Source organism: Rattus norvegicus, chromosome 1 (genome assembly GCF_021556685.1).
Source record: "Rattus norvegicus strain SHRSP/BbbUtx chromosome 1, alternate assembly SHRSP_T2T, whole genome shotgun sequence".
Classification (NCBI taxonomy): domain Eukaryota; kingdom Metazoa; phylum Chordata; class Mammalia; order Rodentia; family Muridae; genus Rattus; species Rattus norvegicus.
In genome coordinates, this window is record NC_141534.1 from 97,556,693 (window position 1) to 97,583,752 (window position 27,060).

Sequence of the window (27,060 nt, forward strand, 5' to 3'; positions counted from 1 at the left end):
TTAATCAAAACCACCTTTATTATTTAAAGAGCATCCGCACAAGGGGCGCCTCGAAAGCAGCCCCCAGAGGACAGAGTAATATTTACATGGGGTGGGAGGGTGAGGCCAATGGCCCTGGGATTGAGTGGGCCGGCCACTGTGGAAGAGAGGTCCTTGGACCCAGCATCCTTGGATCTATGGACTGGATCCGAGCAGAAAACCGTTCCATGTGAGGCCCAGTGTGGAGCCTGCCACGTGCGGCTGGAGCCACCAGACCAACTCTGACTCTGGATGCTGGAGCAGCGCGGAGCAGGCGATGAGGCGGGGTCAGGGCTGAGTTACCATGCCGGTAGCTTCGGAGTGAGTCTATGGAAAGAGCCACAGGCTTCCCAGGTCTCAGACGGTTCTCCCAACACTCTGTACCTAGTGTCTCATCCCCAGAAGCCTATGGGAATCCATCTGCTCTCCAGAGTGCCCTCTTACTCTCTCCTTCTTAGGGTCCCAGACAGTCCCCAACTATAGCAACTCACCTTTATGGCCTGGAAGATCCACTCCCGGAAGTCAATGACTTTGGTGTACACTCCCGGCTTCCGGGCCAAAGCACAGCCCGTACCCCAGCTTACAATGCCGCAGAGCCGCCATCTTGATGTTCCAGAGATTCTGTCCTCACATACAAAGGGGCCTCCGCTGTCACCCTGGTTGGGGGGGTGGGGGGACAGGACACCTGACTAGAGACCACTATGACTCCAGTGGGGAGCCCCTTTTCCCATTACCCTGGCTCCTTCTCTATAGCGTTAGGCCTGGGGGCTGCCCACTGTGTCCCTCACCTGGCATGCATCAATACCACCCTCAGGATAGCCAGCACAGAACATCTTGGGTTTGATCTGATTCCCGTAGAAGTCGGGGCTGTTGCAAACTTCGTTGCTTATGATGGGGACCCGGGCCTCTTGGAGCACCACAGCTTGCTGGCCTGAGGGGACATGGGTAAGGTGACCAGAATTAGGAAACAAGCTCTCTTCTGGTTCCCACTCCATGGCCTTGGGGTCTCTTTGAATCTCATCGAGCCTCCCCCAAAAGCGGCTTCAGCACCCCTTAGTGGTGTTGGCTGGTATTGCTTGGAACTCACCATAGAACTGTGTGTTACCCCAGCCGGTCACTGTACAGACCTTGCCGTCCACCAGGGCCTGTCCCGCAGCAGGGAGACACACCGGCTGGATGTATTCTGTGAGAGAGAGCATACAGTTCTGCCCCCACCAGCCAATTTATCCTTCATGGAACACAGATATCCAGCCACCTCACCCTCCACACAACCCCGGCACACCCTATCACTACCAGGATGGAACCTTCATATTCCGACGTATACACTACTTTCCCGAATCTTTTTCTCTCATCCCCAATCATCCCAGAGATGCTGGGATTGACCTCTTCGTAAAGAGGGACAAGAAGCCAAGTCACCTGCCTGAAGTTTCATAGACACCATGGCATCATCAGAATTGAAACCTAAGTTAGTTTAATTCCCCAAATTTGGGCTCTTAACCATGGCCATGGGGCTATCTCTAGCCCAGAGGCAGGAAACGGAAAAACACAGCCTGCTCTTGAGACCCTTGATTTCCACCTGCTAGAAAACTGCATTAATAAACACACAGGGAGCTAGAGAGATGGCTCTGCCCATTAAGAGCATTGGCTGTTCTTCCAGAGGACCCTGGTTCAATTCCTAGCACCCACACGACAGCTCAAAGCTGTCTATAACTCCAGGCCCCCTCACATAGACATAAATGCAAGCAAAAACACCAATGCACGTAAAATAAATTAATTAAATATAAAACAAACTATACTAAAAATAATAATAAACACACAGGCCTCCACTAAGGTGGAGGGTCCTTGAGCAGTGCACAGCCCATGCAAACAGTCCTGGCATCCCCTCACTGTTGCCTCCCTGAGCCTCAGCGCCGTGATGTAAAATATCGCCTCACCCTCCATACAATCCCCATTCTGCAAGCTAGGGTACAGCTCAGTGGTGGAGTGCTTGCCCACAGTACATGAGGTCCTGGGGTCGATCCCCAGCATCGAAAGAAAACAACACGTACACACAAAATAATTTCCCTGCAGAAACTGTGGTAAGGAATGGATGCGGGGTTGAAAGCAGGAAGCACTTGAGGGAGCAATGAGAATAATCAGGGAGAGAGGCCACCCTGAGGGCTGTGGGAAGACGAGGGGAGTCCAGACTCGGGACACACCAGGGCTGACGAAAGCACACGGTCACTTAGCAACAAGCAGACGCTCTGAGAAATGAGTCCTCAGATGATGTATCGCTGCGTGCAAATCCTAAGAGTGTCTTTCATGCAAATTAAGATTTGATGTCAGGAGGCCATCTTGTTGCATAGAGAGCACAGGCATATGGGTTCTCTTTGACCAAAATGGTTTCAAGCAACACATACATAAGCTCAGCACACCACTGTTCTTGTGTATTTACTATTATTTATGTAGTTATCTATTTTGGGTGTTTTGAGAAAGGGTCTCTCAACACAACCCAGGCTGGCCTCAGAGTCTTTCTGCTTCAACTCCCTTTAGTGCTTAGATGACGAGCATGTGCCACACCTGGCTCTCCATTCCTTAAAAAAAAATGGTTTAGTGGCTGGAGAGATGGCTCAGTGGTTAAGAGCACTGACTGCTCTTCCAGAGGTCCTGAGTTCAAATCCCAGCAACCACATGGTAGATCACAATCATCTGTAATGAGATCTGATGCCCTCTTCTGGTGTGTCTGAGGATAGCTACAGTGTACTTAGATATAATAAATAAATCTTTAAAAAAATTTAAAAAATGGTTTAATTATTATTCCATGCACGTTAATTGGTGTTTTGCCTACATGTATGTCTGTGTGAGGGAGTTGGATCCCCAGCAAATGAGTTACAGACAATTGTGAGCTGCCACCTGGATGCTAGGAATTGAACCTGGTCCTCTGGAAGAGCAGCTAATACCCTTAATCACTGAGTCATCTATCCAGCCCCTTCATATTTACCATTTACTTTTATTCACACACACACACGTGTGTGTGTGCGTGCGCATGCACACATGTGTCAGTGCCTGCCTATGGAGTCCAGAAAGCAGGGTTGAATTCCCTGGAGCTGGAATTAAAGACAGTCATAAGCGTCTTGATGCCGGTGCTAGGAACTGAATGAGGGTCTTCTGTCAGGACAGTGAGCGCTGCTAACCACTGAGACATCTCTCCAGCCTCTCTTCTGCATGGTTTGGGAGGGGTACAGCCTTACTGAGGCATATGACTGCAGCTTTACACAACTGTAACTCACATGCCTTATAATTCTCCATGTTAAAAAGTGTGCATGAATTCATGGCTCTGGCATGGTCCCAGACTGGCACAACCACCAGTGTGTTCCACTGTAGAACATTTTGTCTCCCCAGAAGAAACCTCAGATTCTTTACACGTTTGCAACATCTCCAATCCTAACTCCTCTCATACATGAGGGGGCTATTTATTTATTTATAGTATCTTGTGTAGCCTAGGTTAGCTTCAAATTCACTGTGTGGTCAAGGCTAGCCTGCTCCACCTGCCTCTTCCTCCCCTTGAAGGCTGGGATTCCCACCCAGGTTACTATGACTAAATGTTCTATCAAGAGCATTTGCAGGGGGTGGGGGCAGTGAAGAGCATCTGCACTATGGTTTTCCCCTCTCGTCTATAGGAAAGGAATCGCTGGATCACACAGTGACTGACTCCTTTAGGAAGGCTCAGATGGTTGTGTGTGACTGTCTAGCATTCACGGCTAGTATACAGTTTGTGCTCCCAACGCCATGAAAACCTGAAGATGGGTCTACTTTGCTTCCTGGGCCCCTTCTTTGATCCCTGAGTCTCTGGAGTCCTTAAGCTATAGCTAAACTTACCTGTGAGAGGCAGGGAGCTAGAGAGGTGGACCAGGGCAATGTCATTGCTGTTTTCGTCGATAGTAGGGTCTCGAAAGGGAAGGTAGCCCCCATGATAGATCACAGCCTGAACCCCCAGCTGCACGGCATGAGGTGAGGTCCGGGCTACAGCACCAGCAAATACTCGCCACCGAGACAGGACCCGGTTCCTCCTGCCGGGGACAGAAGGGACAAGTCCCTGGGCCCGGCCTCTGCAGACCTCTCTCCTGCCCTACCCCAGGTAGCACTGTGGGGAAACACTCACTCTGGAAAGCAGTGTGCAGCGGTCAGTACCCAGTCCCCGGACAGCAGGGATCCCCCACAGAGGTGGGTCCCATCATAACGCAGGCTGACCTGCCATGGCCATCTTCCCAGGCTGCTGTCCTGGCCCCCCACAATGCGATCCACCGGCAGCTTCCTGCGGCCACAGTCTGTGGAGAGGTGACAAGAAGGTTTAGAATGGGAGGGATCTGAGTTCCAGGGCATAGTCTAGGTCCAGGGATGGGAGAAAACACAGCCCCACTCCAGCACTTAGTGGGAACAAGGATCTTCCCCAACCTTGGGGTTGTTCAAGGGGACATGACATGTGGAGATCCTGGGCAGTTTGTAGGGACACAATTCGCCCTGGGGTCCCAGGACTCCAGTCTTGGGCTGCATGTAGAGAAGGGTCTGAGCCCTTCCCGCCTCCCCCAGTCTCACCTTGGCAGGTGGCAGTCAGGAATCGGCCTCTAGGACAGTCGCTATGGAAGACATAGGGGTGAGAACAGAGAGACAAACCAGGGGACCAGTTAGGACAGTATCTGGAAACCTGCCAGTGCCACCCGCAGCTGCCCCACTCACCATACAGAGATGACATCCAGCAACCGCTGAGCCAGAGGCAGACCGCCCTCGTCCACGCAGAAGAAGCCCGATGTGCCGTTGGCGCCCGCGGTTCGCACATCCAGCTCTGAGTGCGCCAGAGCCCTGCGCGGGGCTCGGGTCAGAGCCACCTCTGGCTCGGGTCCATCCTCTTCCCTACCCCCGAGGGCCACCCAGGTACCTGAGAAAGCCCATCTCCTCACAGCCGAGCCCTGCTACCCTGGCGTTGGAGCGTGAGGAGCACAGCAGCCTCCACGTTCCCTCTGTCTTGTCCAACACCAAAAGTCGAGAGTCCCCGGGACTGAGCTGCACTGCAGGGCGACAAAGCCGGGCCTGGGTCCCTCAGTGGCCGGTACCAGCTTCCCTGGCTACCTGAGGCCCTGAGGGCTCTGGTCTGGCACCCTTCATGGCCCAGAGGTGGCACCTGCATCCACTACTAGATTGGGTTATACTGGTGGGTATCTCTCCCCCACTGGGATAGCCAAGCTGCAGGAACTTGACTAGAACACCAAGGAAGCAGGCAAATGACTTCATCTGACTTGGGAGAGTGAGCTTGTACACAGGGTATTCATTGTGGGCGATCAAATCCAGAGATCCTATCTGGGTGCCGTCGGGCTTGGGGAACTACCAGGAGGGGTCAGAAACCCTTAGCTAATTCACCAGGTCACTAAAACATTTATATAAATATGACAGGGAGAAAAGGACGGTTAGAAGGGGCACAGCAGGGAGAAAGTTGTATGCAATGGTAGCGCTCAGAGGACGTGAAGTCAGGATCATGAGTTCAGGGACAGCTTAAGCTCCCCATCAAAAAGAGGAAGGTTGTTGTGGCACGTGTGCCTAGAATTTGCCAAAAGAAGCATTGGCGGGAGACTCATGAGTTCATGAATTTCCTGGGCTCATGAGTTCATGAATTTTAGCCTGGAGATGTTGGTGCACGCCTTTAATTCCAACACTCTGGAGGCAGAGATGGGTGGATCTCTGTGAGCTTGAGGCTAGCCTGGTCTACAGAGGGAGTTCCAGGACAGCCAGAGCTACATAGAGAAATCCTGTCTCAATTAATAATAATAATAATAATAATAATAATAATAATAATAATAATAATAATAATGATGATGATGATGATGAGGAGGAGGAGGAGGAGGAGGAGGAGGAGGAGGAGGAGGAGGAGGAGGAGGAGGAGGAGGAGAACCCAGGTTCTTCTATCACCAAAGCAAAACCTGGGAGATGGAGTCAGACAGTGATTCTAGATTCCAGAGTCACCTTAGCTAGGTGGGGTGGCTTCCCGGCATTCGGGAAGCCAAGGCAGAAAAGGTGCTGCAGGTTTGAAGCCAGTGTGGGCTTCATATCTAATTCCAAGGCAGCCAAGGCTACAGAAAGAGACCCTGTTTCAAAATCAAAACAAAAGTCACCCAGCCAATATATCATTAAAAAAAAAAAATCACGGGGTTGGGGATTTAGCTTAGTGGTAGAGCGCTTGCCTAGGAAGCGCAAGGCCCTGGGTTCGGTCCCCAGCTCCGGGGGGGGGGGGGGGGGGATCAAACTAACCAGAGTGAGGTGTGAAAACATCCCAGCACTCTGGAGACTGAGGCAGGAGGCTCATGAGAATGAGGTCAATCGGGGCTGCATCATGTCTCTGGACAGAAGGATGGAATGGAGGGAGAAAGAAAAAGGGAGGGAGAGAGGGGGAGAGGGAGGGATGAAAGGAGGAAGGGAGGGAGAGACGAAGGGAGGGAGGGAGGGGCATAATGCAGTACTGGGCTGTATCAGAAGGCTAGCTCACGGCAGTGGTTCTGTCTGAGGATGGCTGGGGCAGTCTGTGTGCTTGGCCAATGCTCCCTGGTCCCCCATCTGTACCCATAAGGTCAGAGAAGCCCCGTTCATACCGGAGTCAGGGCCAAGCCCTTAGGGGCATTTCTCTCTCTTTGTCAACTAACTTTGAACATGCTGGCACCTATTTTAGGCCGTAGACAAGAAATCAGGAGGGGAGACAGATAAGGAGCCAAGCAAATAACGGAAGCGCGTCCCGTGCTGCAGCAGAAGGGGCCATGGAGATGGGGAGGCCGACAGAAGGACGGGGGAGCTGGTGTGCGGGGGCGGCGTGGCACTTCCGCTGTAAGTGGGCAGGGCAGGCAAGGACAGCTTCGCTGGGGAGGTGCCACGTGAGCAGTGAGGAGAAAGAGACGAAGGAGGTGAGAAGGATGCTGAGATCTGAGAGGGGACCGAGAAGTAGGCCAGGGGAGCTAAGGAAAAGGAAATGGAGATCAGAAAGCAGAGGCAGAGAGCTGGGTAAGGAACAGCCAGGAGGCAGAGAGAGGTCTGCAGAGTTGGCCTGCAGCTGGACCAAGGTGCAGCCGTGGGGCTCGGCCGGGGATCACACACTGACCTGACTCGGGGTTATGAATTCCTTCTGGCTGCGGGTAGGGGCAGACTGTAGGGCAAGAACTAGAGTCCAGACTCTGACCTCAGTGTGACAGGGACAGAGGCTGGGCCAGCAGTGGGCAGAACAGGGAAGATAGCTGGATCCTGGGAATATTTTGTAGGCAGAAAACTAGGCCCACGGGCACTGGCTTGTTTTCTCACCTACTTAGGAAGCTGAGGCTAGCCGCCCAAAACGCCAAGCCTACCTGGGCTTTGGAGTGAGTTCAAGGTCAGCCTAAGTAACTTAGAGGAAAGGGTCTCACAATGAAATGTAAAAAAAAAGGGGGGGGGGAGGGCGGAGCTGGTGACATCTTTCACCGTAGATCACCTGCCTAGAATCCCCCGGTGAGGGGTTGGGAGTGTGGCTCAGTGGTAGAGCCCCTGCCTAGAATCCCCCAGTGAGGGTCTGGGGGTGTGGCTCAGTGGTAGAGCCCCTGCCTAGGATCCCCCAGTGAGGGGCTGGGGGTGTGGCTCAGTGGTAGAGCCTCTGCCTAGAATCCCCCAGTGAGGGGTTGGGAGTGTGGCTCAGTGGTAGAGCCCCTGCCTAGGATCCCCCAGTGAGGGGCTGGGGGCGTGGCTCAGTGGTAAAGCCCCTGCCTAGAATCCCCCAGTGAGGGGCTGGGGGCGTGGCTCAGTGGTAGAGCCCCTGCCAAGAATCCCCCAGTGAGGGGCTGGGGGCGTGGCTCAGTGGTAGGACCTTCCAGACAGCTAAGCATGTGTAAGACCCTGAGTTCTATCATCACAACCACAAAGGAAGAGGAGAGGGTGAGGATGAAGGTGAAGGTGCTGATGACACTGGAGGGACAGAGTATTAGGGAACAGGCAGAAGCCCTGAGACCAGAGTCCAGAGACAGATCTGCAAGCCAAGGTGAACTGTCAGTCAGACAGGAACCTATCCCAGGAGTCTTTAGGATTAGGATTCCATTGGGCACCATGTGGAGTGATAGCCTACTGCTCTCCTTGCTCTGTCATTTACTGCCCTGGACAAGTCAGTCTACTTTACAGAGCCTCAGTTTCCCCTGTCGCATACACTGAGATGATAACAGCTTTAGCTTACAGCTAGGCCTGAGGTGTTAGCTTTCACTACAGCGATGAATTCAGCAGTTTCCTGACGAAGAACTGAGCAGGTGATACACACAACTACCCCCTGAATGACCCAGATAGGAGTCAGAGTCTCACTCACTGTGTAGCCCAGGCTATCTTCAAACTCAGACTCTTCCTGCCTCAGTCTCCTGAGGATGAAGACGCATATGCTACCACACTGACCCTTGCCCTATCCGTGCCTTCACGTTACATGAAAACGGGCTGTTGTAGGACTTAATGTACCAATATCATCAAGTCTCGAGGCTGGTCCCTGGCCAGAGGTCAGCGTTTCTAAGTTCAGTCTGGATGACCGAGTCCAATGCCAACTGTTTCAAATTTGTAATCCCGTTTCTTCGAAAAAGCACGCTCCACCCCACCACCCCCACCACCCCCTTCTGCTGCCCTGGGTCACAGAGAAGCAGCTCGGAGCAGCACTGGGGAAGACTTGGTGCTTCGTTTCACATGTGATTTCTGCCTCTGTGTTCCTGTGGCTGCTTGTTCCACGTGCTGCAAATGTGCCCACAACTCTCAGGGCTGTTTCTGGCTCTATCACCTTGGGCCACACATTCTCTGGTCTTCATGTCCCACATCGGTGTAAAGGGCAGATAGAAGCCACTAGATCCTTATAGCTGGGTGTCTACTGAACTCATCCTGTCCCTCTGGAATGTGTCTGACCACATCCCATGATATATTATGTATGTATGTATGTATGTATGTATGTACATGCATATGTATACACGTGTATATTATACATGTATGCACATGTATATTATATGTGTATTGTGCATATATAGATGCATGTATATATGTATAAATGTGTATATTATACATGTATGCACATGTATATTGTATGTGTGTACATAAGTAGATGCATGTATATATGTATATATGTGTATGTATATTATACATGTATGCACATGTATATTATATGTGTTTGCGTACATATGTAGATGCATGTATATATGCATATATATGTATATCTGTGTATATATACTTGTATACATGTGTGCACATATATATATATATGTGTGTGTGTGTGTGTGTGTGTGTGTGTATACACTTTTTAAAATGGAGTTTTCAGCTAGGTGTGGCAATGCACTAATCCCAGGACTTGGAAGGTAGAGGTAGGAGAAGCAGGAGGTCCACGGTCCTCCATAGTAAGTTTGAGGCCAGCCTGGGTTGCATGAGACCTTATCTCAAGAATAAAACTGAAAAAAAAAATAGGATGCTCATGGCTGACTTGCTAGGGCTCAGATAGCAACCATACCCTTTGGAGGTAGACCTCAAAAGCTAGGCAGGGTTGGGTCTGTACTTCTTGGATGGGAGTCCCCTGAGTCACTTAGACTATAGCTTCTCACTTGGGCACGTTGCTTCTTGCCTGCAATCCTATCACTGGAAAGCTGAGGCAGGAGGATTGCCTCAAATCCGAGGCCAACTTGGGTGAGTTCTAAGCCAGCCTGTGCTGCAGACAAAATTCTGGTTCAAACAGAATGGGAGACATTGAGTAGAAATACCATTGTCTGTCCCAAGAATGCTTTAAGTTCCTCACAGTGCTTTTCCAAAGGACACCTAGAGACCCAGGCCTGCTCTACTCACCTTGGTACAGTGGCTCCTGGTCACTCCGTAGTAGGATGGTCACTGTGGAGAGGGAAGAGGTGAGAGCAGCTGGTTGTAACCCTTGGGGTGGGGGGGCCTTGGGAGCTGGGGGGGGCGGGGGAGGTTCTCTCACCAATGGCCCAGGACGCAGCCCCAATGCCTGTCAGGAACAGCAGGGTCCCCACAGTGAGAGCTGCCACCTTGGGTCTGGAACAGCATGGTGCAGTCCGGCCACCTGCAACAGACAGCAAGCTGGGGCCACTGCCAGCTTGGTCCTCAGCACAGCAAGTGGTGGGCACTGGGCCAGTCCCCTGCTGGGGAATGCAGGGGACCTTATCAGGCCTGGGCCTGTGGTACCTCAAGCCCTATTTCCCAAGGCTGGGCAGCTGGCAGGGCTATCTCTCTTCTGTCATGTGGACAGGCAGGTGTCTGGCTCCCCAAGGGTTCCGGCCAGGAGGGGGCATGGCTGGGCTGTCCTGCTCTCCCTCCCCGTGCAGGCGTGCTGGCGGCTACTCCTTTCCAATGACAAGGCACTTCTGTATTTCCCTTGTTGCTTCCTGCCAGCCTGTCCCCAGATCCTCTTTCCCGCTAACTCCTCCAGAAGTTCTTACAACTTTGAGGTGCCTGTGACCTCTGACCTTTATCCTCTCGATATCCCCAAAGCCAGACCCCTTTCTCCCAAGACCCAGTCCCAAGATTAAATTTGTCCTTAGGAGTTTGAGAACCCAAGTTTTGAAACTTAGCTGAACTCATTTTGGATTTTTTTTTTTTTGTTCATTTGTTTGGTTTGTATTTTGAGACGAGGTCTTGCTACATAGTATTGTTGGCATCAAACATCCCTGGTAGTCCAAGCTGGCCTCAAACTAGTGACAGTTTGCCTGCCTGTCACTTAGTGCTGGGATGGCAGCCATGGGTCACCATATCTGCCCATATTTTGGTTTGGTTTTTCTGTGAGGCCCTGGTATCCTGGGACTTGCTCTGTAGACCAGGCTAGCCTCCAACTCAGAAGTCCATCTGTCCCTGCCTCTGAAGTGCTGGGATTAAAGACATGCACCACCACTAGCTATGTTTTGTTTTGTTTTTTAAGACAAGTTTCCCTCAGGCTAGCCTCAAATTTGTGATCCCCCTGCCTCTGCTTCCTGAGTGCTAAGATGCCAGGCATGGCATGTTGCCTGGCAAGCCCACTGAGAAATAGTGGCCTTGAAGAGATGGCCCCATGAGTAAGAGCAATTGCTGTGCAAGTGGGGGACCCAGAGATAGGTGCCTGGCACCCGCATAAAAGACCAGCTGTTGGTGGAACACGTCTGTAAGCCCGGCACCGTTGGGGTGAGCAGACAAGAGGGTCACTGTGGCTCACTGGTCATCAGCCTAACTGCAGGCTCAGTGAAAGACCCCAGCTCAGGGGAATTACACAGAGAGTGATAGGGCAGGACACACAAAGTTCTCCTCTGTGCCATCCCAAATGTGTGCACAGGAACCCTCCCCCCCACATGCACAGACTCATACACATACATGTGCATGCGTACCCACACCCACACACATATACAATACACATGTGCACATGCATGTTCACATGTATACATGCACATATATATACTCATACAACATGTGCATATACATACATATATACACATACTCAGACACACATGTGCATTCACACATCCCACATACATACACACATACACATACTCATACACACGTGTACACATACATACATAAAAGAATAAAATATATAAAAGAAAGGATAAAGTATAAAATAATGGCCTTACCCTTTCCAGGCTGGGGTCTTGGACAAGTGGAACCTCCTCTGTGAGCCCCAGGTTCCTCATCTGTTAAATGAGCATGTACCTAGCACTCACTTTTTACATGACTTTAAAGTTCTTTAAATACATCCTCATACCCAAGCCCCGGTTGCCACCTGCCATGTGTATCCAGCGTTTAGTCCCTATTTCCAATCCACATCAAGGTTCCCTTCTCTCACGACTCTGAGAGATCTCTGCAGCCACGTCCTGAACCCGGGACACCCTGAGATCCAGGTTCCAAAGTAGTTCCCCAAGAAACCAAACAGCCTCTTGCTGTGCCACTGTGCCTGGCATGCAGCAGGTCCTCAAGAGACACTGATAAGTTGTTCTTGCTGTGTGATTATGGGCAACTGTCACTGCCTCTCTGGGCCTCAGTGTATCTGGATGATAAACCTCTGTGCCATCTATCTGTTAAGCAATGTAGGGTTGGGCATCAAGTGGGGCTTCTGAAGGAAAGGGGGAAAGTCCCCAGGAGAGATTATCTAAGACCTGCAAGAGATGACAAGGGACAGAGTGGCAGGTTAGAGGAACTGCACAGGCTAAGACTAGCAGGCAAGACAGAGCGTGTTCCGTTAGAGGGCTACAAGACCAAACAGTGGGAGTGCCATGACCTGGGGGAGGCCATGGGAGGCATGGCAGGAGAAGCTTAGAGAGGAGAGGACAGTCACCTTGGTGTACCAGAGACCCTAGCATCTGAATACAACTGCTAAGAAGGCCTTCTACTGACCCCAGCCTTCTGCAAAGTACCCCAAGGCTGCAAGTGCCCCAACGCTCCCACCCATGTCCCGGATAGCATGGTCAACAGTACCAAACCAGCATTAGGAAGAGAGCAGGGAGTGGCTCAGGATCTTGCCAGGGCAGTTCCTGATAGTGGTTTAAAAGGGGAAAATAGCTCAGTAGCATGAGAACAGGGCACTCCTGACACCTAGCACTGAGCCCCACATGGACCCTGGGGTTCCCGCAGCCTCTACACACTTCCATTTTTGCATCCACTGCATCTCTTGCTGTCCCAAGCCTGTCTCTCCTTCTCTCCTCCCCACAGCAGTCCTGCTTCATCTCCCTTATCCCTAGGTTCTCTTGCCCTGCCCTCAGAACTAGGACTCATCCTAGGACTTCCACCCTTCCCTCCACACAGAGGCAGGTGTCTCAGAAGCCTTCAACCCAGAACCTCCTTTAACTGCTGATCACTTCCGGCTCCAACTTGCCAGCTCCAAGCCCTGCCATGCAAGCCCCGCCATGCATCATGTGTACTTAATACCAGATTGGCTCATCTCCCTGGTGGTCCCTCTTATACAGAAACCTGGGAAATGTAAGTGTGAACCCAAACTGTCCCTTCTTTATGCAGAACATTCTCCTAGGCCTCCTTGGTGCCCGGACCATTTGGTGCCCAAGTATTTCTAGCCCCCCATCAGAATAAACATGACTTTTAGAGACCAGATAGGTCTCTTCAAATTCTCAGATATACACTGGTCATTATCAAACACCTAAAACAACTTCCACAGAGTGTCTGTAACCACTAACTCACAGGGTGCTGATTAGAAGCCTGTCATTACAGGTTTTCAGGAGGCCGAGGCAGAAGGGTTATTAAGTTTGAGGCCAGCCTGGGCTTCATAGTGAGACTAAGTGTCAAAACAAAAGGAAAAGAAGACTAAGGACTTGGCTTAGTGGTAGAGCCCCTGCTTAGAATCCCCCAGTGAGGGGCTGGGGGCGTGGCTCAGTGGTACAGCCCCTGCCTAGCATGTATAAGGGCATGACTTTGATCCCCATTATTTCAGGAGTTAAAAAGAAAAAGAACAAGGTTTAGAGCAACCTCCAGTAAATGGTACTTTGGGGAGAGGCCCCACTCTGCCAAGGATGCTTCTGAGGTTGGTCAGCCACAGGCACCATCTCCAGCAAACCCTGAGCACCCTACCCCATCTTCCCCTGCCTGGCATGGCCTCCTTCCTCCCTCCTTGCTCCCTGTTGACTCCTTCAAGCTCCAGGGCCCCAGCAGCAATACTAGGAGTCCAGAGCAGCATACACTTCCAGGGCCATCAGGATCTCACAAACAACGGCAGCTGCTGCTGCAGAGGCTCCTGGGACCACACACCACCCACTCCTCCGTCCTTTGAATCCCTTCACCCCGTGCCACAGTTGATGAGGATGGAGCTGTCATCTGCAACCTGTCACTTTTCTCAGGGCTGCCCTCACACAGCACAGAGAGCCATGTGGGGATGCAGGGAACATGCTTTCCCTCCTTCCTCTGCCTCATAGACCCCAGCCCTGATGCCTCTCTTCAGTCATCTCCAGCGGGATAAAAATGGTCCCAAAGGGGCCCAGGCTCTGCCCACCACCTGATCACTTAGCACAAGGTAAGGGGATTCCGGTTCCCAGAGGATCACAGCTCATCTCTGGAGTCTGAGTTGTTATATGAACAGAGACTGACACTCTAGGAGTCCATAAGGAGTGAACAAGAAGCAAGGAGGGAGGAAGCAGGCCATGATCCGTGCTTATCACTGGGCCCACGCCTTCACTGCTTCCCATCGAAGTCCCCCTCATACCACACAGTGATCCATTTACTGAAGGACACAGATGACCAGAGAGGGTAGGGCAAGTCCAAGGTCACACAGCTAGAAAGTGCCTAGGACTGACCTCAGCTAGCCCAGCTCTGAGCTGTCAGTCAAGGGTGAGGGCGGCAGGGGGTGGGGTGGGGACTGCCACCGCTTTGCCATTTGGTCCCTAAGTAAAGGAAAGGTAGGGAAGAAGGCTGGCCTCCAGGGTGAGCGGCTGTCTCAGTCACCCCTGGGGTGGCTTTTCTGTCTCTCTCCTCTATCCGTACAGGTCAAGTCCAAAGTCCCTCTTCTGATCTTTTGCCCACAGAGCCAAGAGAAAAGAAGGAATATGCCCGGAATTGCAGGGGTCTCGGGTCCTTGGGTCTTGGGTTCCCACAGTGACTGACCTCATTCAGAACACCTCTGGGTTACAACACGTATCGCACGCCCCAAGGCCCAAGCTGTTCCCTGTGTGTTCCATGATCCCATCCACCTCACGGAGGGAATATTACTGTTCATCCCTACTTGACTGCGGGGAAAGGTGGACTGAAGTCCAGAGGCATGAAGTTACCTGCCCAGGATCACACAGTAAGACAGCAGAAGCAACCTGGCTAGCTCTACATCCTTAGAGATGGCAACAGCAGCAGCCCCACCTCAACCCCAGAAGACGACACCTTGTTGGTTAGCTGAGAAATCCCTGAGACGTAAGGGGAAACTGAGGCAAGGCACTAGGAAGGTTGTATGGGGTAGCCAGAAGGCATAGACACACAGAAGGGCCAATTAATAGTTAATCAGATAGATGAGGATTCTTGGGGGGTGGTCTTGAGTCTGAAAGGTAGACGCCAAGACAGGGGGGCTGAGTACAGGCTGGGAGACAAACCAGAGGAGGGGTGCCAGGTAGGGCCGAAGCTGGGGTTCAGGGACAGGGGGACTCACCCTCCTTCGCCATGTCAGGGACTCTTGTTAATGATTCCCAGGTTGACCTGTTGGGCTGGGGCGGAACCTAGGGACAGGAACAAGGAGGCATGGCCTGGGGGAGCCTGGCCTGGCTCTGTCCTGGCGCCCCCAGTCCCAGGCTCTCATCCAGGGAGCAGCTGGCCCTGGGCTGGGGCCAGAGCGTGCAAAGACAGAGGTTGGGCCGGGGTCAACGGTGGCAATGTGTGACCAGCCACCAGGGGGACACCTGGAGTGGCAAGGCAGAGCCCGGCGGGCCGAGGTTGAACTTCTAGGGGACTTCAGGGTTTTGAGGGAGAAGAACTTGGGGGAGTCCGCGGATTTCTGAGTTAGCAGGGAAAGCAGGCTGGAGTAGTCTGGGAGTTTCTGGGATCGTTTATACGGGCTGCTGGGCATCAGATTGGTGGGGGATGAGGGGCTTCGAATTCTGTGCCTTACCCTGGGGTTCGCCGGAGATGGTGCAGGTTTGGGGTTAGTCTCCGGGCCTGGGAAGGGGCATGGTGTCCCCACAGCAGCGGGCAGCCCGGGAGGCAAGGGTGGCAGCAGCAGCCAGCAGCGTGGGGCCTGCTGAGCCTGCGGCCTCACCTGAGGAGGAGGGGGCTGGGTGGGAGGCGGGGACGGGGCGGGGAAGGGCGGACCCCAGGACAGGCTGCCACAGAGGCCACCTGGCTGATGGGGCGGGGCCCGCAGGGGTTGGACTAGGCAGGCTCAGCTACCAGACAGGCCTCCCACCTCCACTGGGACTCAGGTGTGTCTGTGACAAACTTGGGGGTACTCAGAGGCCTTAAGGCTGAGATTCCAAACTGAAGGAATGAGGTGGAAAGTTTTGGCGGCCTCCGGTCCACCATACTTGTAGCCATGTGCTTCTCCATTCGAATTTTCTTCCATGCTAGTCCCTGCCCTCCTCTGATCCAGTTCACACCGCCATGGGCCTCTAACCCTTCCTGTCCCTAGCGGGGCCCAGCCCTTCCCCCCAGCCTCTTTCCTACAAGTCACGGGGGTGGTTTGTTTTGGCAGCCGCTGTGCTGCCTGCCCAGTGACCTCTGGAGCCCGGAAAGTCCTGATAGGGGGATGGGGGGCTCAGCCCTGAAAATGCAACACTAGTTGCCCAGGCCCGGGCCAAGTGGCTGGAAGCGGCTAGACGCGAGTGCATCCGGTCCCGCCAGGAGCCAAGGACCACTAGCATCAGACCCCAGACCCGAGCCAGATAAACAGCCCAGGAGGCCATCTACACCTGCTTGTGGCCCCACTGGCATCTGAGTCACAACAGCTGTCCCCACACAGCAGGCCACCTGCTCGCCCTCTCTGCCCGTCCCTGTACCTCCTCCAGCCACAGACCTGAAGCCTCTCTCAGGCAGGGACCACACTGGTCTCCTTCGCACTTCTGTCTGTGCTCCTATCTCTACTTCTGTCTCTTTCTACCGTCGTCCATGCTTCTTGCAAGACTCACAAAACCCTAACATCCAGTTAGTTGTCTGTCCGGGAATCCTAGAACCACCTTCTGGACTCCTGTCCCGACTCTTACTCCTTGAAATAATGACTCTCAGAGGCACAGCATTAACCAAGCTCGAAGCCACTTCAACAGCCCCGGGTGGTACCCTTAAATGTGGCAGAGTCGCTGCTGCTTGCTGGGAATGAAGATTCCCAAGAAACACCATCAGGAGTACCAGTGTGATTGGGGTTGAGGAGTGGGGGTGGGGGACTGAGGGCGTTAATGAGAGAATAGAGACTCGAGTCCAAGAATCTTTATTTCATGAACAAAAACTACTTCTGTAAAGATAGGAGGCCGAAGAGGCCCTTCCCAAGAGACCACAATTGAAGGCTGGTGAGAGAGGGCGGGTGGGCCAGGGCTAGGAGGTGTCACAGGGAGGGAACCCCAGGTCCAGCCGGAGGAAGCGGAGGGGAGATGAGGCCCAGAACCCCCTGCCCACTACTGTCCCTGTCCCGACCCCTCTTCACCCCATCAAGCAGGGGTGGGGCCGGCTGGCCTGGCAGTGCGTGTGGGAAGTGGCCTATGTGCAAATCAGCAAAAAGAAGGGGCGGGGCCTGCCCCCTCGCCTCACCGCCCCCTCCCCCAAACAGGCAGCAAAAGCAGGGTGGGGCGGCCATATTGCTTCACCCATCATGCATGGCGGTGGGAGGGTAGGTGGGAGGCGGTGGGTGAGGTGGGATCAGTCCCTGCCCGCTCCCACCCTGGTGGCTCCACTGCAGAACTGTGAGGCTGGGGAGACCGATGGGCTGATCCCCACTGCCAGGGGAGGGTACCCACCAGGGGCTGATCCCCACTGCAGGGCTGGAGGGTACCCGTAGGGGCTGGCTCTTCCTTGAGGCGGAGCCCAGAGCCTGCAGGGTAAGAAGTGGAGACTTAGAGTGTGTCCCTGAACCCTGCAGGCTGGCGATGCGCAGACGTGTAGGTCCATCAACCTTACCAGCGCTATTCAGCCACCTGGACGCCTGTACAGTTCTCTTTGCTCTCGGAAGTAATGGCCAGGTATTCCGAGCTGTGCAGGGAAAGGCAAGGCAGACAGTGACCCTCCGGGCCCAACCCTGAATAGAACAGGGTAGTCTTGAGTCCCTTACTGCATTAGGCACGTAGGGCTCCTGAGAGACGACAGAGGGCTATGGACTAGGCTTCCCCCGAATCTGAATGAGAGACCTCTAACTGCAGGGCACCTCTAGAGCATTCAGGAAGCGGTGGAGGCACAGAACTTACAAGCTGCCAACCGGAAGCCTTGGGTTCGAGTTCCGGCTTCGCTGCCTGAGCAGTGCCACCCTACTGTTCTGGGTTTCCGTTTTCCTCATCTGTGAGCAACTACTCTATTCGCCTCTGACACAGATACTCTGAGCGACAGATGGCACCTAGGTCGCCCCGGCCCTCCCTACCAGCCCCACTCACGCATTCTCTTGTGCAGCAGCTTCCGTGGCAGCAGCAATCTTCTTGTAGCAGTACACCATCTCCGCCACGAGCCATATGGTTAACACCACAATGAGCACGTACATCATGATCTCTGACACGATGGATGCCATATCTCTGTTGGCTACAGGGCCGGGCACGGTTAAGGAGGTGACAGAGGCCCTAGCTCAGGCAGACTGAACAGCCCCCACTGTGTTAAGTATGCTTGCTGTGTGAGCTCAGGCAAGTGGTTCAACCTCTCTGAGCTTGGGCCACAGACAAGGTAACCATGTTGGTTTCTAGAGGTGTTGCAGTTACTCTGATGGTGGCAAGGTGCTTGGATAGGCCTAGGGCCAGTGCGCCTGAATGTGGCATCTGTGACATTCAGGAGGGGAGGGAGGGAGGGAGAAGGAGGCACAGACTGTAATTCTGCAAATCAAAAGCCTTGGGTTCAAATCTCACCTCTGCCAGCTGTGTGACTTTGAGAAAATGACTAAGGTTCTCTGGGCCTCTGTTGCCTCCAACAGCAAAAATGGAAAAAAATAAAAAACACCACCAAGAACAACAAAACCAAAAAATAAGCAAACAAACAAACAAACAAACAAACAAAAAACAACAACAAGAAGAAGCAAAAGACCAGTTTCTCATCAGTGGGCAGTGTGTCAGTGACTCTCAGTGCGTGTTCTTTCTTCTTGTGCCATAGAGGACAATGGCTATAGGCAGACTCTGGGCCTGTTGTCGGGCTTTGGGTTGGCTCTGCTTTTTATTAGCTGTGCGATCTCAGGCAAACGACCTCTCCGTCTCTGAGCCCCCCTGTCGGAGAGGACGCTCCCAGTTGCTGGGCAGAGCTATAGAAGAGCAGAGCTCGGCGGCCAGCTTTGCTCTGCATTGGCTGTTTGCGGGAAAGCCTCCCCGCTTCCTTCCGCAGTGCTGGCCTGCCTCCCCAGCTTCTTTTCATGGGGCCTAAATTTAAACTGTAAAGGGAGTGCGTCCAGCCAGGGGACTGGAAGGGAAGGGCACTTTGGCACAGGTCCTCAGCCAGATTTGGCTGGTGTCCACCCTGTGTCCCTGGCCCCCATGGGAGCCCGGATCTCATTGCTCCAACCGCCCCCCCCCTCGCTGGTCCCTAAAGTCTTCCTCCTATGAGCCTGCACTTGCCACCCTGCCTGGGTGGTGCTGTTGTTTCTGAGTGGGGAGGGGGGAGGGCAGAGTGCAGGGCTGTATGCTCCCCAATTCATTAATTCATTTATTCATTCATTCATTCCTCAATTCATTCATTCACTCATTCACTCATTCATTCAACAGGTATTACTCTTGCCATGAGTAACCCCTCCTTAGGCTCTGTGCTAAACCATAGTCTTTGTTTGAGAAGGGACTCTCTACATAGCCCAAGCAACCATAGGCTTGCCCTCACAGCCCTCCTGCCTCTGCATTCCAAATGCCAAGAGTTAAGGCGGGCTACAACCGCATTCAGTTTGGTCGTCTTTTATATCTTCAGCCCGTTTTCCAGACAGGGACTCCAAGGCCCAAAGGCAGCTTGGTGCTGAGACAAAGAGGTACAGCCAAGACAGGCTCTGTGTGAGTTAGGGCTCAACCCCAGGCATAACTGTTCAGAGTGCACGGCCACAGACCTGTGGCCAAGGTGAGCCCCAGTAACAGCTGTCAAACACCCAGACTTTAGGGACCAGCGAGGGGGGGTTGGAGCAATGAGATCCGGGCTCCCATGGGGGCCAGGGACACAGGGTGGACACCAGCCAAATCTGGCTGAGGACCTGTGCCAAAGTGCCCTTCCCTTCCAGTCCCCTGGCTGGACGCGCTCCCTTAGCAAGCCATGCGGCATCTCAGGAAGAGGGACTGTGGGACGCCCCACTTTACAGATGAGGAGTTGAAGTCAAGGGAGATCCCACTGGATGGAATTGTTGGGGGATGGGGCAATGGCTCCCTCTGGATGGCTCTTTGAGGCCCCCTTCTTGATGACTGGACCCAGACATCGGCTTATGCATGCTGGGTAAGAGCTCTACACAGCCACTTTAGTTTTCATGGGATGATTGGGTTTTGCCATGGTCCCCAGGCTACCCTTGAACCCTCTACAGCCCGGGTCTCTGCCTCAGCCTCAGCTGGTATTGCAGACCAGAGACACCATCTTTGCCTTCTTAAAACCTAGGCATCTTCTAAGGCTGCCTGTGGCCCTCCCTCTGTGAACCAGATTTCTCAGCAGCCTCTGATGCTGTGAGGTTCAGATCCTCCGGCCGGTATGGTGGCACGACTGTTCCTTGTGGTGCCAGGCTGCCTACCCGACCTGTGTCGGGTGACCCAGTTGCATCCTGCCACCTCCTACACCTGTCCCAGCCCAAGAGGAGCCTTTCCTGCCCTTCATCCATCACCCTGCTTTGGGATGAGTCTCCGTTGTGCTTAGGGGTTATCGGCTGATGGACGATACCAGAAACACAGCAAGACAAAGCGTAGGAATAACAGCCGGATCTGTTAGGAGCTAGGCAAGATGGCACACACCTCCCAGAGGGAGAACCTACATCAAAAAGCCAAAAATAGGGGCTCGGCTTACAGAGTGCTTGCCTAGCGTGCAGGAAGCCTAGGGTTTGCGTCCCAATACTCAACAAAACGGGCAAAGTGACACATGTCTGTAATCCTAAAATGTGGGGACGGGGGGGGGGGGCGAATCAGGAGTTCAAAGTCATCCTTGGCTATATAGCAAGTTGGACACTAGCCTGAATACCATTATACCCTGTCTTTAAAAGCGCCCCCCCAACACAAATAAAACATGAAACATAAAAACAAAACAAAATAAGAAAACCATGGCCAGCTGGGCAGTGGTGGCGCACGCCTTTCATCCCAGCAGTAGGGAGGCAGAGGCAGGTGGAACTCTGAGTTGGAGGCCAGCCTGGTTGACAGAGAGAATTCAGGGCAGCCAGGGTTACACAGAGAGACCGTGTCTCTGGGAAAACAAAAAAATACACGTTAACCTTTCAGGTGTGGTGAGCTCACACCTATCATTCCAGCACTCAGGAGGCTGAGGCAGGAGAACTTGTTTGATCAGGAATGTGAATTTGAGGTTAGCCTGAGCTACATAGTAGAGAACACGCCTCAAAATAAACACATAAGTGAGAAAATAAATACCAGAATGTGATGTGATGGTACGATATGATATGATATATGATATTTTATGATATATGATATGATGTAATACAACACTGCCGCTGAGATGGCTCAGCAGGTTAAGGCACTGGCCGCCAAGCCTGACAACCTGAGTTTGATTCCCAGGGTTCACACGGGGAAGGAGAACCGACTCCTACGAGTGACTCCACATGGGCACCATGGCATGTGCGTGCCATAAGCCCCCACATACACACAAAATAAAAAAAAACATAATAAAAATGCAGAGAGGCAGTGTTAGGATATAGCAGTGGAAAATGCTAGGACATGCTGGATTCTTCTGGAGACATGAGCTCAAAAGAAAAGGCTCTCTGTGTTCTGAACACAGACGCCTGTGTAGGCTCTGAGAGCTACAATAGGGCAGAGAATGGATAAAAGGCAGGCTTTGCAGTCACGGTGGTCTGAGCTGACACCTCAGCTCTGCTCATGGACACAGCCTGAGCAAGGGCTCCCATGAGACAGAGACTGACCGTGTTCTCCAGCTTCCCCCTCATAAGCTGGGGGGCGGGGGGTGAGGCCTGGTATCAGGGTGGCCTTAGCTCTGTGGAGCCCTGTCCATGCAGGCAAAAGTCCACTTTCTGTGGCCACGGCCCACCATACACACAGCATGGTGACATCCCAGTGACTCCCTTGAATGTGCCTCTCACTTGCCTTATGTACCATTTTGGTGAGAAACATAAAAAAGCTAATTATAAACAGGAGCCCGCATGCTCTGGCTGACAGAACACAGATGCACCCGAGAAACAGACTGGGGAGGGAGTGTTAACCCAGGCAGGGCTGGGTTCAAATCCAGGACCCAGTCAGGTGACTTGGCCACAGGAGACAAACTCCCTGAGCCGTTCTTTGCCTTTGGGTCCAGAAAATGGGTTTGGTGAAGCTCCTCTCCCAGATGCCGGTGGGAGGGTCTTACGGGGGCTTTTTAAGAAGTCAGAAGGTCAAGATACCAGATCCGGGAAGAAGCACCCTGCTACCCAGAGTTCTTCACCACCTCCAGGCTTGGAATAGCTCCCTGACTTTCTAAGACAATAGGACATAGGACTCTGGAAAATTCCCACACATGTAGAATCAGAAGATAGTCTATCCTGGGATAGCGAGACACGCCTGTAGCCCCAGCACTTGGGAGGCTGAGGCAGGAGGATCAAGAGTTGGCGGCTAGGGGCTGTCGACATGGCTCAGTGGTTAAGAGCACAGGCTGCTCTTCCAGAGGTCCCGAGTTCAATTCCCAGCAAACAGATGGTGGCTCACAACCATCTGTAATGGGATCTGATGCCCATTTCTGGCATGTGTAGATAGATCACTCATATACATAAAATAATAAATAAATAAAATAAACAAATCTTCTTTTTAAAAGGGAGTTTAGGATATACCTATTTAAAAAAAAAAAGGGAGTTGGAGGTTAGCCTGGGCTACAAAAAAATCCCCATGCCTCAAAACTAAAAAAAAAAAAAAAAAAAACCAAAAAAAAAAAACCAAAAAACAAACAAACAACAACAACAACAACAACAACAACAAAAACCCAAAAAACAATGGTTTGGTGAAGAGGTCCAAAGCAGCTGAGAGCAAAATGCTGGTTCCGCTCGGAAACACCACTGGCCTCTGCTACTCCCACTGTGGCCTCAAATAAGTCCCCACATCTCTCCAATGGGGTCCCGCTTGAGAGACACAGCAAGCCATACAGAATATTCTCTCTGGTCCCTGGGGACAGGCTTGGGGCTCAGAGATAGGAATACACCCGTCAGAGGTCACACAGCATGAGTGCAGTCCAATGCACATACCATTTGTGGGGGGTGGGGTGGGGGTCCTAATCTGACCTCCTGTGTGCTGAAGAGCTGAAGTCTCCAGAACCAGAAAAGGGGTGTCCTTCCCCCTATGACTGCGGGGTGTTAGCTGGCCTCTGTGTGACACCAGCCTGTCCCCTTCTTTCCATCTGTCCCTCCATCTGGCTTGCCAGAGAGTGACAAGGCTCCACTTACCCTTGTCCACCACCTCCAGGTGGATCTTCTTGACGACGCTGGTGTTGTGCTCGTAATTATCAAAGAAGAGGAGACGGTAGACGTGACATTCGTAGTCGCCAGAGTGGTTGTAGGTGACATTGGTGATGAAGATGGACAGGTCCTGCAGGTCCTTGGTGCCCCGACTACCGTTCCACACCACACGGCCCTCAAAGCGCTCATCTTCCTCCAGCTGCAGCACCTCATTCTCATAGCGTAGGATCTTGGGGTGGTTAGTGATGAGTGGGGTAAATGAGTCACCTTCTGGGTGTGTCTTCCATATGTCATTCCCATCCTATTCCCCATCCTGATCCCCCCTCCCATGGACAGCTGATGCATATATGGGACCAACATCTTTTGGGGTTATTTGTTTTGCTTTGCTTTTTAGTTTTTGGATTTTTGTGGTTCTGGCATTGTAATGTTTGTTTTACATGCCAGGTAGGTGCCCTGCCACTGAGCCACGCCCCCAGCCCCTCCCTGGGGGATTCTAGGCAGGGGCTCTACCACTGAGCCACGCCCCCAGCCCCTCACTAGTGGATTCTAGGTGAGTAGAGCTGTAGAACCTACTCATAGTAAGTTCTACTCTGAGTCACATTCCGAGCTCCTTGTTGTTGAAGTTCTGGCAAGAACTCTATCTCTAAGGCCTGCCCCAGTTTCTTACTGGCGGATTTCAGGCAGGTGCTCTCTCACTGAGCCATGTCCCCAGCCCCAGCTCAGGCATCTTGACTTTGGACAGTGAGGGATCAAGGAAATTGAGATCTTGTCTGGGACCATGGCGGACCTTGACTGCTCTAACCCTGTGATGCATATATACGCACAATTTCACAGCTGAAGCTTGCCTGGCTTCTGCAGCCCACTCTCTCCACAATATTCTTTCCCAGTCTCCAGTCACATTTCCCAGTCTCCCTCTCCTGCTACATACACACCTCAAAATACACTTGCAGTGCAAAAGCCTTTACTCTGTGATTTTGCTCGATGACTGCCCAAGACATTTTTGCTGGTGCCAAATAATTACAGTGACTTTTCTTTTGACATTTTCCCCCCTACCAGCCATATGTCAGCTGCATCAACTCATTCAACTCTCACAGACCTAGGGGGTGGAAGTCAGAAAGATGGCTTAGCAAGTGAAGGTGCTTATCACCACCCTGGTAGCCTGGGTTTGATCCTTTGGACCCATGTAGTGGAATGAGAGAATGAACTCCTACAAGTTGTCCTCTGACCTCCACACACATGCCATGGCGTGTACATGAGCGTGCGCGCGTGGGCGCGCACACACACACACACACACACACACACACACACACAAAGGTAATTTAAAAAAAAAATATGGAGTAGAGAGCATGGCCCCTCATTGTTACAGCACTGGGAACATGTGCTCAGTGACTTGCCTAAGGTGATCAGCAGGCTGTGGTGATCTAAATCCAGGTCATCCACCACATCCACATCCTCGTCATTAACAAAGCACTCAAACAAGCCAATTGCATGCCTGCAATTCCAGCACTCAAGAAGTTGAGGCAAGAGCCAAGAGTTGGAGCCCAGACGAAGCTACTTAGTAACATCCTTTCTCAGCAGCACTAAAAGCAAAGCCCAAGCGAACAAACAGCCTTGAGACCCAGCGCTGCCGGCTCCACCCGGCACCCAGGTGCTAGCCCAGCTCAGGCGCCCACACACCTTGACAAATTCCTCTGTGCCCTTCTGGCGGAAGGTCCACTCCGTGAAGGTCTCGGCGGTGGTCTCACTACGACGCTTACAGGAGATACACAGGATTTTGAAGGTCATCCCATACACTGCCTCGGTCTCAGAATCCACCTCCACGCAGCCCCCCCAGGCTGAGGATACTGCGGACACAGTGGGCTCGGGTCAGCGAGGAACCTGCCACCCAAGGCAAACCGGGCTCGCTGCCCCACGGAAACCATCTGTTTCCTTTCCACCTGCATTACAAATAGTGGATGCCAAACTTGTCCCTGCTTCTCTATCGCTGTGTGACCTTGACGAGCCAACCATCTCCTGAGAGCCTCAGTTTCCCACTTGCCTGTTAGGTGGAAGAACCTGTCATCTTTATTCCCAGCAGTTGGCTAGGTGGAATTCTCACACTAGAGGCCCCCGGGAAACAGGGTGTCACTGTGGTGAGTAACTCCACTGAAGTGCCCGAGTCCTCAAAAAGCTTACAGCCTTCTAAGTAGTGGCTCTAGCGTTCCTTGTCATTCCCACCATGAAAGAGCTCTGCAGAGCCAGCCATGGGTTGAGAAATGGGAAGGTTGGGTGAGGGGGTTCACCCCTGCCCTGCTTCTTCCTTCCCTAGCTTCTACATAACCCACACCCTCCCTATCTTCACCGTCTTGCCCTGTCTCCTCTTCCTCTGACTCCCTCCTTTCAAGACCTTCACCCCAAGTTAAAAGCTCTTTGCTTCACCACGGACTTAGAGGCCTCTGGTCCCTCCTTCACCCTCTTATGTCCCACTGCACACTACCTGATGTCTCCAACTCTAGCTCTGGGTCTTTTACTTGTCCCCCCAACCTCCTGGTCTCTCAGTCTTCAGGGCTTCTGGTTCACCCTCCCTGTTGCCCCAGTCTCCCCCATATTTATTCCTTCTAAGGGTCTCTGAAGGTCCCAGCAGGCTGTATCCCTCCATCTTCCCATCACTGATAGTCTCACCGTTACTATTACTGTTGTTGTTTTAAACTCCATCTGGCAGGTTTTCTGTCCTGGGACTGCCTCTCTTATCTCCATCCCTTCTTGGTCTCTCCAGATCTTTCTGCTGCTCTCAAGTTTCTCTGTTCTTGGCTCCAGCTCCTAACTCTCTCCCTCTAATGTCCCTGTCTGCCTCGGTCTCTCAGTTTACCTCCGCGTCCGGGACATGCCCGAGTTCTCACTCGGTATCCATGTCTCCCGGTTAGTCTCGGGCCCCAGTCCCTAGGCGCTGCCTTCCCCCACCCCTCACGCGGCTGTGGGTGTCACATTGCAGTCTGCGGGGCTCTGCGAGCAGCTGACTCCTCGGCTCCTCGCCCCCGGCCCGGCGCCCGCGGCGGCACCTCTGTGCCAAGTGTCCCCCCGAGAATCCCCTGCATCTCCACGATCCTTCCGTGTGGTCCAGGGTCCCGCGACCCCAACGACCTCGCACCGCGCACAACTTCCCAGGCCAGGACTTGGCGGGGTCGGGGGCACTCGGGCGGGGGGCGTCCCGAGCGCCGAAGGCGCGTGTCCCCCAGCAACACTCACCCAGCACCGCGCCCACCACGAGAGCCAGCAGCGTCCCCATGGCCGCGCAAGGCGGTGGGTGCGCAGAGCGCGGCGACAGGAGATGGGCCCCGGCGGCGACTGGCCCGGGCGCGGGCGCCGCAGCTGCTGCTGGGGGGGCGCGCCCCCCCGCTCCGGTTACCGCCGGGGGCCAAGCCCCGGGGCCCGGAGAGCAGGCATCCCCGCCGCGCGGCGGGAGGCTCGGGATGCTGCGTGCGTGCGCGCCACAGGGCGCATCCAGGCTGCGGCGACCCCTGTCTGGCTCCGGACGCTGCTCGCGCTCGGGCTCCCGGCGCTGGGGTGCGGACCGCGGGCTCCTGCGCACTGCAGCGGCGGCCCGGGAGGGAGGAGGGAGCCGGAGGAGGGAGGAGGGAGCGGGAGGGGGCGGGATGAATCACCGCGGGGGGAGGGCGCGGCCGCCCAGCCTTTGCCGCAGCGGCCCGGGAGGCGCCCGGGCACCGACCTCTCCGGTGGCTTCGTGGCTTCTGCGCACCGGTTGCGAGGTCTGGGTCACTCCGACTTCACCAGATTCTCTAGGGTGGAGGGACCCTTTCCTCTTCCTCTTCTGAGAAAGGTCATTTGCAGACACCCAAGAGGACTTGGAGGACAGTTTGAGGGACCAATTTCCGTCT

The 27,060-nt window shown here is 53.4% G+C and overlaps 2 protein-coding genes across 9 annotated transcripts; both read right to left on the reverse strand.

Annotated features, from left to right (window-relative positions):
* Positions 1–15,742, reverse strand: Hpn (hepsin). 5 transcript variants are annotated; one of them, XM_087646124.1, is made up of 14 exons: positions 15,575–15,742; positions 15,119–15,185; positions 11,619–11,678; positions 9,983–10,084; positions 9,850–9,891; positions 4,934–5,063; positions 4,735–4,857; positions 4,594–4,634; positions 4,160–4,325; positions 3,877–4,067; positions 1,106–1,201; positions 807–949; positions 510–639; positions 1–345 (listed from the first exon to the last, which is right to left on the reverse strand). In XM_087646124.1, the coding sequence occupies exons 2-13, from the start codon at positions 15,129–15,131 to the stop codon at positions 541–543; spliced, it is 1,206 nt and encodes a 401-aa protein (XP_087502250.1). In that variant the 5' UTR covers positions 15,132–15,185; positions 15,575–15,742; the 3' UTR covers positions 1–345; positions 510–540.
* Positions 15,743–16,866: 1,124 nt separating this feature from the next.
* Positions 16,867–26,756, reverse strand: Scn1b (sodium voltage-gated channel beta subunit 1). 4 transcript variants are annotated; one of them, NM_017288.3, is given in 6 exon segments: positions 16,867–17,479; positions 17,566–17,637; positions 18,033–18,174; positions 23,174–23,414; positions 24,863–25,029; positions 26,411–26,756. In NM_017288.3, coding segments are annotated over 5 exon segments (657 nt in total). In that variant the 5' UTR covers positions 26,451–26,756; the 3' UTR covers positions 16,867–17,479; positions 17,566–17,570.
* Between the last annotated feature and the right edge of the window lie 304 nt (positions 26,757–27,060).